At 37.8% G+C, this 20,216-nt stretch overlaps 1 protein-coding gene across 1 annotated transcript in view; it reads right to left on the reverse strand.

Moving 5' to 3' along the window:
* The window catches only part of CNTN5 (contactin 5), a 1,514,795-nt gene that overhangs the window by 338,670 nt on the left and 1,155,909 nt on the right, over positions 1–20,216 (reverse strand). Inside the window, exon 10 of the mRNA XM_081545335.1 lies at positions 13,766–13,868. Within this exon, the coding sequence (XP_081401461.1) occupies positions 13,766–13,868 (103 nt within the window). The remainder of the gene's footprint in view (positions 1–13,765; positions 13,869–20,216) is intronic.

Below are 20,216 nucleotides of genomic sequence, written 5' to 3' on the forward strand. Positions count from 1 at the left end.
AATGAATGGATGGAAAGAAGGGAAAGATTACGCATTTACATGCAGATGTTTACGGGTACTGAAGAGGCATGTGCCATTCATGGGGGTATACATATGTTAAAATGTATCCCATTGCATATCTTAGACATTTATTGCATATCAATGATCCCTCAGTAAACTTTTCAGAAGCAGTTTGAAGAAATCTTTCAGCAGTGCAGTTAGTTTATCTAAATGAACACCTGAGTTAATAGATTCTTTCTACACATTCAAGTCACTGAAAATGTATTAGAATATTTATCCTTTCTAGTTTACTCCTTTGGTCCAAAAATGAAAACCAAACAAGGACCTAATGGGGTCACCATCTTATATAGCCCTTTAACTATCACTCTGTGTTTCTTCTGCTTTATGTTATTGTGACACAGACTCAGCAACAACCAGAGAGTTAAGAAATGATGAAGCAAGCGGAGGAGGGGTTCTCCTGGACTAGCTTCCTTTATATTCAATCGCCTCTTTAAAGGTGCTTGTGTTTGGACCCTCACAGATGACATGATTGGAAGTAATCAAGATCGTTAATGCTAGAATAACCATTGTTGATTTAATAAAATAAAAATATGCACTTGACAACCATTTTCCTAATAGTTTCCAGTGCTACAGGGTAGATATTTTGCTTATTAACTCAGACTTTTAAAATTAGATTGAATATAAATGGAAGAAGACTATGTTATCACTCAGGTTCTGACTTAATCACTAAGATTAAATATATACCACTTTAGCCTTGATTACTCTAATTCATCACATCCAAGGCACTTCTGAACATGACACACCCTTAAGAATAGTGAAGAAACAAAATACTGCCAATTAAACTGTAACATACCATCAAATGTAAAATATATCTAGGCTTCATATATGTAAACTTTTTTTCAATAGATGCTTTTGAGTGTATGATACCTATGCTTTCTTTTAATGGAGGGTGGCTGAATGTAGTAGCATTACATGAAGGTGGAGATAGGAAGACCTTCTTCCCCTTTATTTCTGTGTAGGAAACCCTGATGCATGTTCTTCTATCAGACATGTTGAGAAAGCTACATCTCTCTGTAGGGATGTATAAAACAAGTGACCTGATTTCATAATGTACCTTCCTTTGAGAAAATGGCCATAAATAAGACATTCTAAAAGTTGTAACCAGATTGATTCGATCCCCAAAAGAAAAGTAGGGGCTAGAGGTGACCAAAAGTACTTATCACTTGCTTTTCTACTATGAAACAGCAGCTGACATATGTCCCCACTGAGTATCACTTTTTGTGTCTATTCACTATCAGTTAAATTTATCCTCCAAACTAAAACATATTATTATAAAGATTTGACATGAAAACTATTCTGTACCACTTAGCTACTAACAACAACAGTGACAGGAACAGAAGGTACGTGCTGCTATATTACATTACAAAAAAGAAAAGCATAATAAAGAAAAAAACATGACGACAGAGCTTTAGCTGTCTTAAGATTTTCTATCTTGAGATACTCTTTCTGCTGATTTAATTACTGATTCATGTACACATACATCCATACCTGCATTTACATGTTTCATTTGTACAGGCAACTCACATTGCTTAATTGCATCATATCCTATCCTGGGCACGTGACTCTATCACTGAAGATCAAGCACCCAGTCAGGGACGATGAATGCAAATACACCGAATCAAAAGAGAGAAGCTTTCTATTGTCATCTGAAACGGAAAATGCTTACATATAGTGGAGAAACAAAGATTACCTAAGGCAAAGAGGCACGAGTTATAAGATAATTCAGAACCAGTTTAATTATATATTGTGCATGCAGATATATTTCATTTAATTGCATATTTTAGAGCACTATTATATTTGCAACATAGAAGTGAAGAATACAAAGTTGTAATGCTTTAACTTCAAGGTAATTTTTTCCAATAAATGTTACTGCAAAGATAAATAAAAACTTAGTTAATGTTACCTGCATGATAAAGGCATAGGAGATGGTTTTGAAAACTATAATTCGAGTAACAGCCTTTTCCATGTGATTCACCCTCCGTACCTCATCTGAACAGCACCTGTTTCCAAGTTTTAAAATTCACTGATAGAAATATTCCAAAGACAGAGATGGAATTATGTCTCTGGTTGCTCGATTGGTAAGAGCTCAAATTTAAGAGTGAACAAATAGGGGCTTCCCTGGCGGCTGAACTGTAAGGAATCTGCCTGCCAGAGCAGGGGGCTCGGGCTCTATTCCAGGCCCAGAAAGACCCCACATGCTGTGGAGCAACTAAGCCTGCGCACCACGGCTATCGAGCTGGTGCTCCAGAGCCTGGGGGCTGCAACTGCTGAGCCCACGGGCCACATCTACTGAAGCCCTCGCGTCCTAGAGCTCCACGACAGGAGAAGCCACCACAATGAAAAGCCCACGAGCCACAACTAGAGACTAGCTCTGGCTTATTGCAACTAGAGAAAAACCTGCACAGCAAAGAAGACCCAGCACAGCCATAAATAGATAAGGACTTTTTTTTAATGAGTGAATAAATAAACTTTGTATGTGGTCTTCAGTGTGCTGTGTGCCATTGATATCAGAGATATTAATATAAAGGAAAGTTTTCTCCTTCATCAAGTATCTGGCAAAAAGACCAAAGACATTCAGATGTGCTGCATCCTCCGAATCTCAGGCTAAATCCTAAATTAGTAAGAAGACTTACACTAGAATTGATGGGGTTAGGTAATCATAAAAGTTTTCTGTCACCAGACCCTAGAATATGACTTCTAAATTTATGATTACTAAGGCTGAAGTGTTTCCCTAAAAACCCAAAGGAAACCACAAACTTAAATGTGCAATGATTAAAAGAAAGACTGTGTTTTGGAAATTGTAGCCATGAGGCTATATAATCCTAAAAACCTTTATATTATAAAAACTTAGTATCCCTCAATCAACTTCCAGTGGAAGAGGTTATTCTATGAAACTACAGGGAGATTCACCCAAACTAAAGTTCTTGGATGTGTCTAAAAGAATCCAGGTATAAAGCTCAGTCATTTTGATATCATCTCTTGCTTTATGCCCTTGGTGACTTGTCCTCTATACTAATATTACTAATCACTGGAATACTTAATGAGTCCAGAAAAATAGTTGCTTTGATAAAAATGGAAATTACTCTTAGCAACTGAAAAGTGTCACAGTAAGTTGGGAAAAGCATTAGTTTTAGAATCAGAAGACCTGGTCTGCTTCTACAGCATATTAGCTGTGAGGCCTTTTGCAGGTATGCAGTTTTTCTGGTGAGGCAGTTTAAGCAGTCCTAAGCCAACTCTGGAAGAATTAGAAATATTATGCCAGTTAACTGTGACTCCAAATGTGAATAATAAATTGCTCTGTGTCCCTAGAAATAGATGACACTTCTGAGAGCAAAAGTAAATAAAGCGCTCTCATAGTTGGCACTGTGGAAGGAAGAATGTTGAAAATATAAAGAATATCAAATGATGAAGCATCATATGATTAGTCTGGCCAGCTTGCCTGCAGGTCCTGGTCTTTCCCTGCAGAGTCTCATTTTTCCATCTACAAACTGATAACAGGCTATGCAATCTTTAAGGTTTTTTCAGTACCCATTTCCTTTGGGTACCATCTGAAATGAGGATGTGTCCTTAGCTTCAACACTACTGAAGCAAGTGCAATTTTCTTGAATCCATAATGTACCATTTCTCTATGATATCTAAACATTTATTGATTCCTAGACTCAGTAACTAATTCCTATCCCCAGATCCTTTGTCAATCTAACAATTAAGTAATTTGATTTTGATTTGATAGACAAATACCACACAACTCCAATTTATTTTTAATTTCTGCAGTCTTTAGTGACTGGCAGTTTCAAATAAACAGTATTAATAAATCATCAGTCTGTAACTAAAGAGCAGGTTCTTTGATGAACGTTTGCCAGTTGCAGACCGTGGGGAGTCTCGGAGGAATATCTGTCATTCTCACAGTTACAATGCGACGTAAGAGGAGCCGTTTGAGATGGCTTGGTAAGAACTGAGGAAAGGGAACACAAACTACAGCAAAAATGACTTTGTGAATTGATAACTGGTTATTTGCAATAAAAGTATAAAAAGGAGAAAAAAATTACTTAACGTCCTGGTTTCCTAATAGGCATTTGATGGAGTGTAACAAAAGATGATTTGTACACGCTACCTGAAAGAGAGATAAGCCGCAACTAAAAGGGGCAGGAAATTGAATGTGTTCTTCCCTTCCACCTCACCACCAGGTTTCAGATGAGTCTGGAAAGGTCATTCACATAATTATTACAGTAACTGGTTCAAGGCCTTTTGAGCACAGCTGATCCGATTGTGTGTTAATGGCTGTGAAAGCAAGATAAGGAACATGTAAAGTAAAGAAAAAAACATCTGCCTGTAGTGCTATTAGCTTGCAGGATTGTTGTAGTAGATAAACCAATGTTGCTTTATAGCATATGGCTTCTTTATTACAGAATAACCCCAAGTTTGCCCTTGTGTCACTTAAGCATCAGTGACCAAATTTTAGTTTTTCATTGTTGGTGGCTGTGTAACATTATCTAGTGATCTTTCCGGGGTCTGCAAAAGGTCATATGGTGAAATGAAATGAGCCAAAAAACTGTAGCTAATACAATGTTGTCTGAATTTTCAGGGCCAAGACATGTGAAAGGCATCTGGAGATTTCTGTCTGACCAAAGGCAATAATATACCTCCTGTTACAGATGATTGACCACATTCTCATATTTGGATTCCATTTGGTAAACATATTCAACACTTGCTGCATAGAAGAATACTCTAGGGACGCAAAACTTTAGCACAGTAGGCAGACACACACAGCTGACCCAATGGGGCAGGCTAAATAGTGAGAGGTGGGTGTTCATATGGCTGCAAGGGAAATATATTAAATCTCAAGTAAAACAGGTAGAAATGAATGGAGAAGTGGCATTTGGCTTAAACCTTGAAAATTGAACGGGGATTGTGATAGCAGGATATTTTAGGCTGAGGGGTCCGAGTTGCAGGCTCACAGAAGAGGGATGTGTGTGGGGATGAGGTCCAGGAAGGGGTTGTTCGCAGCTGATTAAAAGATGAGCTTGGAAAGTTAAAGTGCAATGTGTGCTGGTTGTTAAATTACCGCCTGTAGCTTCTTCCTTACTCTGCTTTGTGATGCAAGGGCCAGGACTCTAGAAACCACATTTCTGCACTGCAAAGAGAGGGCACTAGAAAGGCTGCAAGACTAGGGGAGGGAAAGGGATGTGCTCTATGCTGCTCCCTCTCTGCTTGAGATTCCTGTGAATGGCACCTCAGTGAGGCATTCTTTCTAAGCAGCAAAGGAATCTAGTTTGAGTTTTTCCAACACTTGTAATTCCAAGTACATCACACTCCCACCTCAGAAAACTTAGCTCCATCCCCTGGCTGGTGGAGGCTCCTCAGAGGTCTGGGTCCCAGAGGGGTGCCTCCAAACTTCTTAAATTTTAGTAACCGTGACTCTTCCGCAGCTAGAGACGGTAGCTACTTCTTGTAACTAATAACTCTCCATACTTCAAAGTTCTCACTTTGCTCTACATGACCTTGTTAACAACTTATACAGATCAGACTTGCACACTGAGCACAATCAGTGGGAAATAGCACCAACTTTCTTTTTTTCCCTTTTGTAGTGCATTTCTTTTTAAAAATTCTTATTTTATATTAGAGTTCAGTTGATTCACGATGTGTTCGTTTCGGGTGTACAGCAAAGTGATTCAGTAACATGCGTGCGTGTCCAGTCACTTCAGTCACGTCCGACTCTTTGTGGCCCTGTTACAGACTGTAGCTCACCAGGCTCCTCTGTCCATGGGATTCTCCAGGCAAGAATACTAGAGTGGGTTGCCATACCCTCTCTTCAGGGGATCTTCCCCACCCAAGGATCGAACCAGCGTCTCTGATGTCTCCTGTATTAGCAGGCAGGTTCTTTACCACTAGCACCACATGGGAAGCCCTAATACAGATACATATTATTTTTTAGATTCTTTTCCCATATATGTTATTACAGAATATTGAGTAGAGTTCCCTGTGCTATATGGTAGATACTTGCTATTTATTTTATATACAGTAGTGTGTATATGTTGGGGCTTCCCAGGTGGCACTAACAGTAAAGAACCCACCTGTCAATGCAGGTAGACATAAGGGATGTGAGTTTGATCCCTGGGTCAGGAAAATCCCCTGGAGGAGGGCTTGATGACCCACTCCAGTATTCTTGCCTGGAGAATCCCATGGACAGAGGAGCCTGGTGGGCTACAGTACATAGTGTCACAAAGGGTTGGACGTGTCTGAAGTGACTTAGCACATACACACACATGCAGTGTGTATATGTTAATCCCAAACTCTTAATTTATCCCATTCCTCCTCCAGCCTTTCCCCTCTTAGTTCACTTCAGTTCAGTCGCTCAGTCATGTCCGACTCTTTGCGACCCCATGAATTGCAGCACACCAGGCCTCTCTGTCCATCGCCAACTCCTGGAGTCTATCTAAACCCATGTCCATCGAGTCGGTGATGCCATCCAACCATCTCATCCTCTGTCGTCCCCTTCTCCTCCTGCCCCCAATCTTACCCAGCATCAGGGTCTTTTCCAATGAGTCAACCCTTTGCATGAGGTGGCCAAAGTATTGGAGTTTCAGCTTCAACATCAGTCCTTCCAATGAACACCCAGGATTGATCTCCCTTAGGATGGATTGATTGGATCTCCTTGCTGTCCAAGGGACTCTCAAGAGTCTTCTCCAACACCACAGTTCAAAAGCATCAATTCTGCGGCGCTCAGCTGTCTTCACCGTCCAACTCTCACATCCATACATGACCACTGGAAAAATCATAGCCTTGACTAGACGGACTTTTGTTGGCAAAGTAATGTCTCTGCTTTTAAATATGCTATCTAGGTTGGCCATAGCCTTCCTTCCAAGGAATAAGCGTCTTTTAATTTCATGGCTGCAATCACCATAAGCAGTGATTTTGGAGCCCCAAAAAATAAAGTCTGACACTGTTTCCACTGTTTCCCCATCTATTTCCCATGAATTGATGGGACCAGATGCCATGATCTTAGTTTTCTGAACGTTGAGCTTTAAGCCAACTTTTTCACTCTCTTCTTTCACTTTCATCAAGAGGCTCTTTAGTTCTTCTTCACTTTCTGCCATAAGGGTGGTGTTATCTGCATATCTGAGGTTATTGATATTTCTCCCAGCAATCTTGATTCCAGCTTGTGTTTCTTCCAGCCCAGCGTTTCTCATGATGGACTCTGCATAGGAGTTCAATAAGCAGGGTGACAATATACAGCCTTGACGTACTCCTTTTCCTATTTGGAACCAGTCTGTTGTTCCATGTCCAGTTCTAACTGTTGCTTCCTTACCTGCATACAGGTTGCTCAAGAGACAGGTCAGATGGTCTGGTATTCCCATCTCTTTCAGAATTTTCCACAGTTTCTTGTGATCCACACAGTCAAAGGCTTTGGCATAGTCAATAAAGCAGAAATAGATGTTTTTCTGGAACTCTCTTGCTTTTTCGATAGACAGAGTGCCTGATGAACTATGGACAGAGGTTTGTGACATTGTACAGGAGACAGGGATCAAGACAACCCCCATGGAAAAGAAATGCAAAAAAGCAAAATGGCTGTCTGAGGAGGCCTTACAGATAGCTGGGAAGAGAAGAGAAGCAAAAAGCAAAGGAGAAAAGGAAAGCTATTCCCATCTGAATGCAGAGTTCCAAAGAATAGCAAGGAGAGATAAGAAAGCCTTCCTCAGTGATCAATGCAAAGAAATAGAGGAAAACAGCAGATTGGGAAAGACTAGAGATCTCTTCAAGAAAATTAGAGATACCAAAGGTATCTTTGCATTTCATGCAAAGATAGGCTCGATAAAGGACAGAAATGGTATGGACCTAACAGAAGCAGAAGATATTAAGAAGAGGTGGCAAGAATACACAGAAGAACTGTACAAAAAAGATCTTCACGACCGAGATAATCACAATGGTGTGATCACTCACCTAGAGCCAGACGTCCTGGAATGTGAAGTCAAGTGGGCCTTAGAAAACAACACTACGGACAAAGCTAGTAGAGGTGATGGAATTCCAGTTGAGCTATTTAAAATCCTGAAAGATGATGCTGTGAAAGTGCTACACTCGATATGCCAGCAAATTTGGAAAACTCAGCAGTGGCCACAGGACTGGAAAAGGTCAGTTTTCATTCCAATCCCAAAGAAAGGCAATGCCAAAGAATGCTCAAACTATCGCACAACTGAACTCATCTCACATGCTAGTAAAGTAATGCTCAAAATTCTCCAAGCCAGGCTTCAGCAATACGTGAACCGTGAACTTCCAGAGGTTCAAGCTGGTTTTAGAAAAGGCAGAGGAACCAGAGATCATATTGCCAATATCCGCTTTCCCCTCTGGTAACCATAAATTTGTTTTCTAAGTCTGTGAGTCTGTTTCTGTTCGGTAAATAAATTTATTTGTATCATTTTCTTATATTCCACATGGAAGTGTCATCATATGGTATTTTTCTTTCTGTGTCTGACTTACTTGGTATGATAATCTCTAGGCACACCACATTTAGAGATAATGTTGAAATGAAATATTTACTAGGGTCCTAAGAGAGTCCTTACTTGCATTGTCCTTTAACCTCTTATCTCTCATTTCCTTTCAAGAGTACTGTGTCCAGTGTTTAAAAGCCAACCTGGGAAATATCAAAGGCACTGCTTCTTTCCAAACTAACGTCACGAAGCTTAATGCCGAGTGAGAAAAGGCAACACCCTTCATTTCTACTTCCTGCACATGCCACCAACCACTTTAAAATGTTGTATAATAATGTAGTTGCCAAAAGCAGCCAATTAAGTCTGCCTGACTCTAACCTTTTACTCTTAATAATTCAGTCTGTGTGGGTGGATGAGTGGCCAGCAAAAGAGGTTTAAAATATTCTTTTCCAACTCTGACCAGTACCATTTCTCTCCTTTCAGAAAACATTGCACCTAAATTATTAGAAGGCAAACAGATCTTATTTTGTTATTACAGCAGTGTGGGGGAAAAGCTTCTAAGCTTCTTCTGCCTCACTGACAGCCCATTTTCCCTTTAACAAAATTTTTTAAGCACTTCTACATTATACCCATTCTAATTCCACTGGTTTGATCCCATACTGTTGGAATTTCTCCCTCTCCCCACTTTGGTGAAACTGGAGAACAGCTTGTGGTGATCTCTTGATAATAATCTTCCATATGTCTAAAACAGCCTTTTCTTTCCAAAGTGATTAATCTACCTTCCCATTTTTACACATTGCTGTATTTCCCAAGCCTTACACACCTTTGTTTCCCAGTGGATCCTCTTTAAGCATTTCCCATTTTTCCCCCCTCTGGGGAAATCATACCTTTGCTGAATTGAATGATACTAAACATAGCATGTGACAGTCACTTCATGCATTCTCTCTGTACTCAGTGCTGTATAATTCTATTTGCCGAGAGATTTCCAAGGGGGTATAAATAGAACTCTCCTATTGTATTCTTCTGCAGTAGCTTATAGAAAAATCACGTTTTTTTTTCAAATTAAGATTTAAGTAGAGTTTTTTTTAGAAGCAAACTTGCAGCTTACAACTTTACCATTGACTTTTAAAAATTTATTAAGGGATGTTTTATTTTTATAAAATATGTTTCTTTTCCATAAAGTGGGTATTTTTAACTGAAGTACAGTTGATTTACAAATGTGTCAATTTCTCCTGTACAGCAAAGTGATTCAGTGATACACATACACACACACACACACACACACACACACACACACACAGGTACACATTACAAACATCCTTTTTCATTATGGTTTAATCCTAGGACACTGGGTGTATTTCCCTGTGCTATACAGTAGTACCTTGTCACTTGTCCATTCTGTACAAACAGTCTGCATCTGATGCCTCTACACTCCCACTCTGTCCTTGCCACCCCCCCCTTCCAGCCACCAGTCTGTCCTCACTGTCTGTGAGTCTATTTCTCTTTCATAAATGAGTTCATTTATGTCATACTTTACATTCCACATTATAAGTGATATCATACGGCATTTCTTTTTATTTTTTAGCTTTTCATTGGAGTATAGTTGCTTTACAACGTTGTGTTAGTTTCAGGAGTACAACAAAGTGAATCAGTTATACATATGCATATGTGTATGTATTTTTTTAGATTCATTTCCCATATAGGTCACCACAGAGTATTGAGTAGAGTTCCCGTTGCTATAGAGTAGGTCTTTATTAGTTATCTATTTTATATATAGTAGTGAGTATATTGCAATCCCAGTTGACTTTTTATTTAACTTCAAATTAGGCACGTTGGTGAATTTGTGTGATACTAAGATATAGTAAACTTTGGTAACCTAAAATAATTTGCCTTTCTGCTATTTTCTTTCAAGAATACAGAAAATGTTATTAGATTATATATTTTTAAATTATCTTTTTTATTTATTTATTTTTTAATTGAAGGATAATTGCTTTACAGAATTTTGCTCTTTTCTGTCAAACCTCAACATGAATCAGCCATAGGTATACATATATCCCCTTCCTTTTGAAGCTCCCTCCCATCTCCCTCCCCACCCCACACCTTTAGGTTGTTACAGAGCCCCTGTTTGAGTTTCCTGAGACATACAGCAAATTCCCATTGGCTATCTACTTTACATATGGTAATGTAAGTTTCCATGTGCAACTATGGCTGCATTAATTTACATACTCTAACTTGCAAGAACAGAATGTGTTTAGAGACAAATTATATAGAGAGGCAAATGTACTTTTCAAAAAGCGTAAGAACATAGCATTTTTCTTTGTAAGCAGTGGTGAAATTGTATTTTGACATGTTTAGAAAATAAAGTCTATTATTTATTATCTGTTAATAAAAAGTAGACTGGATTAAGTAGGCACATAGCTTTCAGAGTTCATCTATTCCTTCAAAAAATATTTCCTGAGTGTTGCGTGCCAGGCACTGTGGTAGGCATTGGAAATACAGAAGTGAAGAATGCAATCAGGATCCCTGCCCTCATGAGGCTTAAAATTTAATGATGGGTACTTGCTGGTTATTCTGTTTGTCTCCCTTGCTGGTCACCCTCATCTTCCCTCAGAATCTCTGCCTTCCTTTTTGTGTTGCCAACTGCATTCTCTGGGCTTGCAGGCTGGCTTCTAGCGGCCTTTCAGTCATGAGCTCAGAAGGAGAAGATCAGAACGTACAAAGAAAAAGTTAGGATACGAATTTCCTGCTCCTTTCCTCAGCTGTGTCTTTCTAACGTATCTCTGCACAGCTATAGGTACTGTAGAGTGGCCCCCGGACAACACCGTCTCTTCAGGTGCCTCTGGTGACACTATCTTCCGCCCTTGCTCATTTTGGCTTCAGGGTGAGATAACTTCTTGCTATCACTAGTCTGCAGATACTTCAGTTTCTTCCTTAGTTCTCTTGGATCTTCAATTTATGCCTAAATTCTTTTGAGCTATCTGAGTCTTTCCAGTTGGATTCCTGACTGATACAGTGAATTTTTTTTTTAAAGTAGTGAAACACATATGTGAATACTTTAAAACTGTGTTAAGGTTGCTGAAGAAAAATACAAGATTTAGATACAGAGTAATGGGTGTGAGTTATATACTTCTGCACATGAGATAGAATACAGCTTAGTAAGCCCCGTGCCAGAATTTGGTTATAATAGTATATGGGGAACATTTGGATAAACAACTCTATGTGGACAGACTGAGGGGCATATTAGCTCGAGTGGCAAGGTGCTGATCGATATCTAGTGACAGATACTGACGATTGTGATCAGACAAAGGTATACCAGGGACTCCAGTACTTATTCAAGTGAGGTGCAGCTCAGGTGAGCTGTAGCAATACAGCACATGCTCATGTATTAATTTGAAATTGCTGTGATCATGTTGAGATCCAATGATCTATTCCACATGATAATGTGCTGTACAGAAATTAACATATGTAAAGATGCTATTTCTTTGATCTTATTTACTTTCAATAGAGTGGTAAATTAGTCTTTAGGTAGGGATAAATCTCTTCATAGCATGTTTTTTTTCTCTTTCCCATAATTGTGACACTTCACATAAAGAATAGGCAGCAGAGACCTTCTTGACAGTCTGTGTGCTTCGTTCACCTTCCTACATATTTATTTATTTTCATGGGGAAAGAGGGAACAACAAAGAAGGAGTGGAGAAGCTGAAGAAAATATAGTATTAAAAGAACTTAATTTGGCAGTTAGATCCAGCCTAGAATGAAAGGGACTTTACGGATCTATTTACTAAGCATATTTCAAGACTTCAGAAAGCAAACATATCAAATTTATTAAATAAGCCTGCCTGAGGAAATATCCCATATTGCTTTTTCTCTATAAATCTAGTTCTCTAATTTGTTTTACAGTATAACCTCTTTTCGTTTGTGGCTTTAGTGCAAATTCTGACATTTAAAAATTATTTAACTGAAGGATATACTAAAACCTTTGACATCAAGCCAATATAATTATTTTTGTATTTATCAGAATTGAGCAGTTCACTTGGGGCATTTTCAAGCATACCTGACACCACAACTTTGGAAAATGATGAAAAACATGATTTTTAAGGTAGTATTTAATTATTAATATATATGGGTTTGGAAATCTTCCTCGGATATCTGCCAAGTAACTCCTGGATGAATTTTAAGTTATTGAAATATACTTCCTCTTACAGGCATCTTTTGTTGGACTGCTCAACACTTTTGATAGACCAAACAACAATCTATTTTGTTTTTAATTGACTATGATCTGACTCCTACATAGATTTAAACAGAATTGCACATGTTATTTCAAATAGTTTTAATATTAGAAAACATGGTAATTACTATTGTTATGCTCTAAAACACCTTTTATTAGCAGAATTTTTCATATTCACTAAGATTTTCATACCCACAGACTAAGCCTACTACAAATATATTTATAGAGCATGTTTTATTTCCAAGTATGTTATATTTATGCTGTGGGAGTTTGCTCACCATGACTGAAGTTGAATGATTAGTAACTCTGATAGAGATGCATTTATGTAAATTATAATTATAGAGTGTAGAAAGGACTCTGAGGTCTTATCACCCTAAAAAACAAAACAGCAACACTCTATTTAAGATAAATCATAATACTCTAATCAAATATAATCAAAATCTCACTCCTGCTTTTATGCCCAATATTCTTATTGCAAACATCATTGACAAGTGATTATACATTGTGAGATTTAAATCATCTTCCTGATTTGGGGAATAATTGCATGTTGTACATATTGACAGCTGGTGCTATCATGTTAACATTATTCTAGAAGAGATTAAAGTAATCTGTTGGACCAGAGTGGCTATTATCTTTATGATTTTTATAGTCTTGTCTTATTATTTCTTGTCAGACTCTGTATCTTTTACATAGGGAGAGGATAGGACCTCATCCCTTTTTTATTTACATCATTGCTGAATAAAATTTAAGAATGATACTGAAATTTTAAGACAAGTAAGCAAAGACATGTGAAGCTCTTCTTTTATTACATTTCCTTTATGTTAAAATAGCAAAATTATATACATTTATGCTCAGAGAAATGACCAAAGAGATAATTATAATTGGTTACTTCATCAATTCCCATTTGCCTTTCTTTAAAAAAATGAAGAGCCACCAAGAAGCTTCAAGGTTTAATTCAAGGAAAATAAAACCTAGCAAAGTAAGTGATATAAAAATAAGACATGTCACATTTTAATAAACAATTGTGTCTAATTATAGAAGTATGTGTACTTACTTGCCAAGTGCAAAGCACTCCATCTTAACAGTTGTTCCCTTAGCAGCTGTAACTGTGAAAGGGAAATGGACCTCAATTTTCGGCTCATATTCTCCCATCACACCTGGGAAATAAAGAATAGTCTTTAAACATTAAATGAATGTCACAATTTCTTTCCAGTTCTGGAGATGTTACATTGAAAACCACGGTGTTGTCCATATCTGTCTGAAAACAGCTGAATTTTTGATGCATTGAAATAAGAAAAGTGCACAAGTCTTAAATTATGATGAAATTCTAATCTATCTTTAAGGACTGGATTGCAAGTATATTCAATACCCTTTAAAATAATAATTACTGAAAGTGCCAATCAACACTGGTAGTTTAGCTACTGATTATATTTCAGAGGAAATAAGTAACTACGAACAAATCCCATGGTAAATAATGGTGTTGATTTTTTTTTAAATAAGTAAAGCCCTCTTAGATAGTATAGTATAGATATTATACTATAGATAGTATAATATAGATATTATAATATCTATAATATGCATACATTCTGCTAGGCATTGTGGGAGATACAAAGATAAATTATCCATGGGTTCTGCTCTGAAGCATTCAAGTGTATTCTTAAAAAGCAAGTGTATTCTTAAAAAAAGAAACAGTATTTACTCAAGGGTAGGAGAAGACCGGGGCTTCTCTGGTGGTGCAGTGTAAAGAATCCGCCTGCCAATGCAGGAGATGCAGGTTCAATCGCTGTGTCGGGAAGATCTCCTGGAGAGGGAAATTGCACCCATTCTAGTCTTCTCGCCTAGAAAATTCCATGGACAAAGGAGACTGGCGAGCTACAATGAGGTCCTCTGTCCATGAGGTTGCAAAGAGGGGGACATACTAAGGATCAGAAGCACTGAAGAGAAGAGTTATACATCAAAATCATTGTAATGTAGATAGAAAGTGATGCTAAAGTGTTAGCCACTCAGTCGGTGTTTGTCTCTTTGTGACCCGGTAGACTGTAGCCTGCCAGGCTCCTCTGTCCATGGAATTCTCCAAGCAAAAGTACTGGAGTGGGGAGCCATTCCCTTCTCTAGGGGATCTTCCCAACCCGGGGATCAAACCTGGGTCTCCTGCATTGCAGGCAGATTCTTTACATCTGAGATACTAGGGAGACCCAGAAGGTGATAAGTGCCCTGAATGAGATATCCTGAAAGTATTATGTGCATTTGAGGGAATTATATGAATAGTTAGCATTTGTATAAGTGAGAGAAAGATAGGAGAAAGTAAGTGGAACTGCAGAAACAATGACAAAGAGATCAGCAACCACCAGAAATAGGGATATCAGTTTCTCTGGCCTCTTGACTTGTTAAGGGAAGTCATACTAGGCAAATTTGGAAATATAAATGGAGTCAAAAAACTAGAGGACGTTGATTATCAGAGTAAGGCATTCAAACTTTAATCTGTAAGTAATTTGGAGTCATTGGAGTTTCAAATAGGAGACTGGCAATTTGCAGATATATATATGTATATATATATACATATATATATATATATATATATACACATACATACATACTGGAATTGGAACAGAGAACGGTAGATCAATTCCATTGTTTCAATAATACAAGTTAAAAGTAATGAAAACCTAGGCTTGAGTTATATACTAAAAAAGGGGAACAGGCATTAGAATGAGAAAAAAAAAGAAAGACTTGAACTTGGCACACAATAGGGGTGCTGGTGAAAAGGTTGTGGGCCTTGTCAATAATAACACTAAGATTTCCAGCTTGAGAAGGAGGTTGAGTGATGTAAGTAAAAGAAAAAAGGACACAGCTATGGTGGGAAAGCTGACTTTCATTTCAGGAGTATCATCTTTGACGCCTATATAATATTCAGAATGCAGTGAGAGGCGGTAAGTTTGGGCAGGTGATATGCACTTAATGTCATCAGTCACAGGTGGCAGTTAAAGCCATGAGCTTGGAGAGGGTTTTCACATATCAGAGAACAGTAAACTATAAGAGTCACTTTACTGTACAACAGAAATCAGCACACTATTGCAAATCAACTATACTTCAATTACAAAAATTACACTAGCGATGACTCCAGTGATTGTGCTCTCTGTCAGTCTTGGAGCTAATTTCCTGCCCAAAATAATTTTTAGCAATCCAACAGAGGACACAGTTGTGACTGAGCACAGATGCTTCTCTAAGGAGTGCTTGCGTGCATATTTCAGCATGTCTCTCTTCAAAAGCATATGTGTACATAGAGATCCGTGTATGTGTACAATTCTGTGTGTAATTCCTTCATGTGTGTGGGATGAGCAAAGAGAGAAGAGAAAGCAACTCAGACAGAGGAAGAAATAATACTGTAAGATATGAAGGCAAGATGAACTGGACATGCAAAGGGAGAAATGGCTATCTTTGGCAAAAAAAAAAAAACTATATTTTATATAAAAAACTTTATATTTTATATAAACTTTATATTCATTTTTATTATTATTTAAATTTTTAAATTTGAGATGGTCTTTGAAGGAAGAATGTGGACAACTTTATATAGAAAAGGTTTAAGTTCACTGTGGAGAAGAAGATTATCTCAGCTTTTTTTTTTTGGTAGTTTTTTGCAAAGCAATCATTGAGAAAATACCACTGATTTTTCATCAAGCTTGTGGACACTGGCTCTGTTTAAAACTAGACTATGGCATCTCTGATGTGTCAGTGGCCTCTGTGACACTCTTTTTCTAATCTTTAAACTGAGGGAGTAGAAGAGAACTACCATTAATATAACATGTGGCTCTGTCAGGCTAAGTCCCCCGAATCCTTCCAAGCCTAATGTTCCCTGAGCACCAGAAGCCTGGCGTATAGCTAGGGAGCTAAGTGGTTAGTTCTGCAAGATCACTCAGAACAGATGTTTAAGACCTTCTTCTCCATCTCTTTCTCAATATGTCTTTCTCTTCAAACTTTTTTCTTAGATCATTCTGCCCTGCCCACATATTTTTCAACATCCTTTCTTTTACATTTTTATATTTTTCTTTTTTCTTGTATATTTCCTGATGGTAGTATTTGGCCTGCTGGTGATAACTGGCTGAGTGTATTCAGTGATGGGGACTTTATCTTCAATGTCCTAATACTTGGAAGTCCCCATATAAAGACTCCCAGGCATCCTATTCAGCAGTTACGTTTGACTGCCCGCCTGAAGCAGTCCGTGAAGTCAGCTTGTGATCTTCCCATCCCCTCTTAACACTAATTCTGTGGTGTTCTTGTTCCTGTCTGTCAGTCTGATGATTTAACAATATATGATTTACCATGATGTCTATTAAACTTAATGCCCTACTTGCATAGGTCACTGTGAGTGTTGGAAGTTGCTGAGTTCTGTAGAATGTTGTAGAAAGGCAGTGGAAGTCAGACTGAATTTAGAAAATATTTCTATATAATTATTTGTAGCACAGTGTTTAAAGACATCTCAGAAGAACCTGAATCTCCAAACTCCAGTAATTTGTTTTGATTATTTTTTTTCCGATCCTAACTAAAATTTCCCTTTATAATCCAATTTTATAATAATACTCTTGCATTTTTTCATTAAAGAATGTCTAATAATTGTACAACATTGCATACCCTTCAAGACTTGGATCTGCCTCTAAATAATACCAAAGGTATTACTGACACTATGGGCTAATAGGAGCCAGACCCATGTCTTTTCTCAATTCTCTTCCAGATAGTGTTTGTGAGTTGCAAAAAAGATATTATTTTATAGTTTTAATTCTTAAGGGTGACTCTAAGGAAAGGCACTCCTCATAGTATTTGGTAAATAATTTTTGTCCATGTAGAGGCTTCTGGTGCTCCTTAAATGATTCCTGTACAGCCAAACACATTATTAAACCTCACTCCAGGGCCGAGGATGTTTGTTAACATCTGAGCTGGATATTAAAAATAGAAAGTTTAAATGCAAGGCTTCAAATTATATTACCTAGCTTGAACTGCACTGTAAGAAATAACTAGTTCTTTGACATTTCACTCTGATAGTGGTGATATGAGGACAGATAAAAAAAAACTCCTTAGGTATGTCTTATCCTTTAAAGACTTGATTACATTGAGGGATTAAGCTTTGCTTTGTGTTTCATGGGATAATTATGTTAGAGCTAAAATTCACATTAAGTTTTATAATTTACCTTCTTTCTTTTAAAGATGAGAGGATTGAATCCAAAGGGTCAAGTAATTGGTTCAAAGTCCTATTGAAAGCTATTGGTGGAAATGGGACAAAATAGTTTTCTCCCCTTAAGTTTACAGCTGTTTTCTTGACATCACTCTGCTGAGGAATTTTAATCACAGAGTGTAAGAATCCAGGCATATCATATGTACCAATCAATCATTAACTGTCTACCATGGATATTTGGATTATTTAAACTGCAATTTTTAATTGCAGTTAATTGCAGTCTCATCATATGCAGCTTAGCTTGTAATTTAATTTTTTTTCAGTATGCTTTGATAACCAAAGGAAAGGGAAACAACCTTATAAGACACATAAAGATCAAAATATTAGGCTTGTCTCTTCAGTCAAGGTAGCTCTTTTATTTTTTGATAACTCCTAGTATTAAGCTAATATGCTCAAGAGACACTATGTTCTGTCTTCATCTCGTTCCCCACACCTGTCTCTTCTGGCTTAGCTGGCTGACTCACTTTGGAATTATATGCCACTAGAAGATGACCTCACATTACTCTAATTCCTAATAAACAAAAGGCTTCCAGCTGATAGCACAGGACTCTCCTTCTATGTCTTCATGGCTGTTGATTTTCTTATTTATTCCGATTACTTACAAAGAGTTAGGGTGCTTTTCCTAAGTGGAATGCAGTTTAGAGCAGTGTTTCTCCAAGTGCATTGGCAGAACAAAGATACAATGATTTCACAATAATTTGAAAAATTTACTAAAATTTTAGGCTTCAGGTGGAGAAGGAAATGGCAACCACTCCAGTATTCTTGCCTGGAAAATTCCATGGAGAGAGGAGCCTGGAGGGCTACAGTCCATGGGGTCACAAGGAGTCAGACATGCATGTATGTAGGCTACAGAGTTCAATTTGAAGCCCAGTGATATATAAACTTTGTAAATGGGACTACAGATTGCATATTTTAATTGTTTCTCTTGATGGTTTTATATACATTAAAAAAAATTCAAACTTGGGCCTACATTGAAACTGACTTTTATCATGTTATTTGTCATTTTTAGATTAAAGTGTAGCAGACAAATGACTGAAGAATGGCATGCAGAGAGTCTATATCATATCGCATTCAATGATGACTTGCCATAACAGTAATGGACGTTATATTTAACAGGTATGTACTAGAACTAACACCAGAGCTAGATTTTTTTCTGATAGTCTAGATATCAGCTCTTATTGGTCAGTGCCTAGGAGATTGCAGTTGCTAAATATATCAAATGAAGTTTGCATTTGACACTAGAGTAATGTCATGTCTAGGGTACACAACTCACGTCCAGTAAACCTTAAAAATTCGACTTAGCTCATGACTTTAAAAGGTTTGTCTCATGTTCAAGTAATGAGTATTCACATTTTTGCCTTGAACATCTTTGCCAATCATAGTCAATGACTCTTCCTTGTTTTCCAAGAAGAGGTACTATTTTTTAGTGCTTTTTTGGGGGAAGTGCTTCTTCTATCTTCTCTAGCCATGAGAGTTAAGTGGGAGCCACTATCTTTCTATAGGATCTGCTATAGTTATTAACTTGTCATGGGCATCTGATCCAAGCTTAACCAATTAGATTACCTCACTGCCTTGGGCACAATCTTTGATTCATTGATGGGCAGCTGAGATTTTTGAACTCCAGACTAGGAGCCTATCTTACTTTCTCCTTCATGGCAAAAAAGAGCCTGCATGTCTGAGAGCCACTGAAGCATCCATAATTGGAAGGAGGCAATCTGCCATTGAAGAGAATTAAGCCGATGACAATTTAGATAGAATTAAGCCAATGCAGATAGAGGAGAGATGAAAACAGAGTACTGGTAGCATGTCAGTTCTACTTGGGATTAGCTACTTGATCTTCTCCCAGTTAAATAAAATGAATTCCCTGTTTTCAAATAGACTTTCTCAGTTGCAGCCAGAAATAGCTCTGAGTGATAACTTATTGAGCTCAGCATAACCAGTGGTGACTCTATGTCAGATTCTACTTCAGAACTTATCTGGTGGCTCAGTGAAAAAGAATTTGTCTGCAGTGTAGGAGATCTGGGTTTGACCTCAGGGTCAGGAAGTTCCCCTGGAGAAGAAAATGGCTACCCACTCCAGTATTCTTGCCTGGAGAACTCCATGGACAGAAGAGCCTGGAGGGCTACAGTCAATGGGGTCAAAGAGTTAGACACAACTGAGCGACTAACACTTTCATCATGTTCTAGATTAGGCAACATAGAAAATGGAATGGTGGTGGTGTATACCTATATACACAACCCACAATGTTTCCTATTTTAAAACACTGTACATTTTAATA

The sequence above is a fragment of the Giraffa tippelskirchi genome, chromosome 11 (assembly GCF_054371585.1).
Source record: "Giraffa tippelskirchi isolate mGirTip1 chromosome 11, T2T-mGirTip1v1.2.pri, whole genome shotgun sequence".
In the NCBI taxonomy this organism is placed as follows: domain Eukaryota; kingdom Metazoa; phylum Chordata; class Mammalia; order Artiodactyla; family Giraffidae; genus Giraffa; species Giraffa tippelskirchi.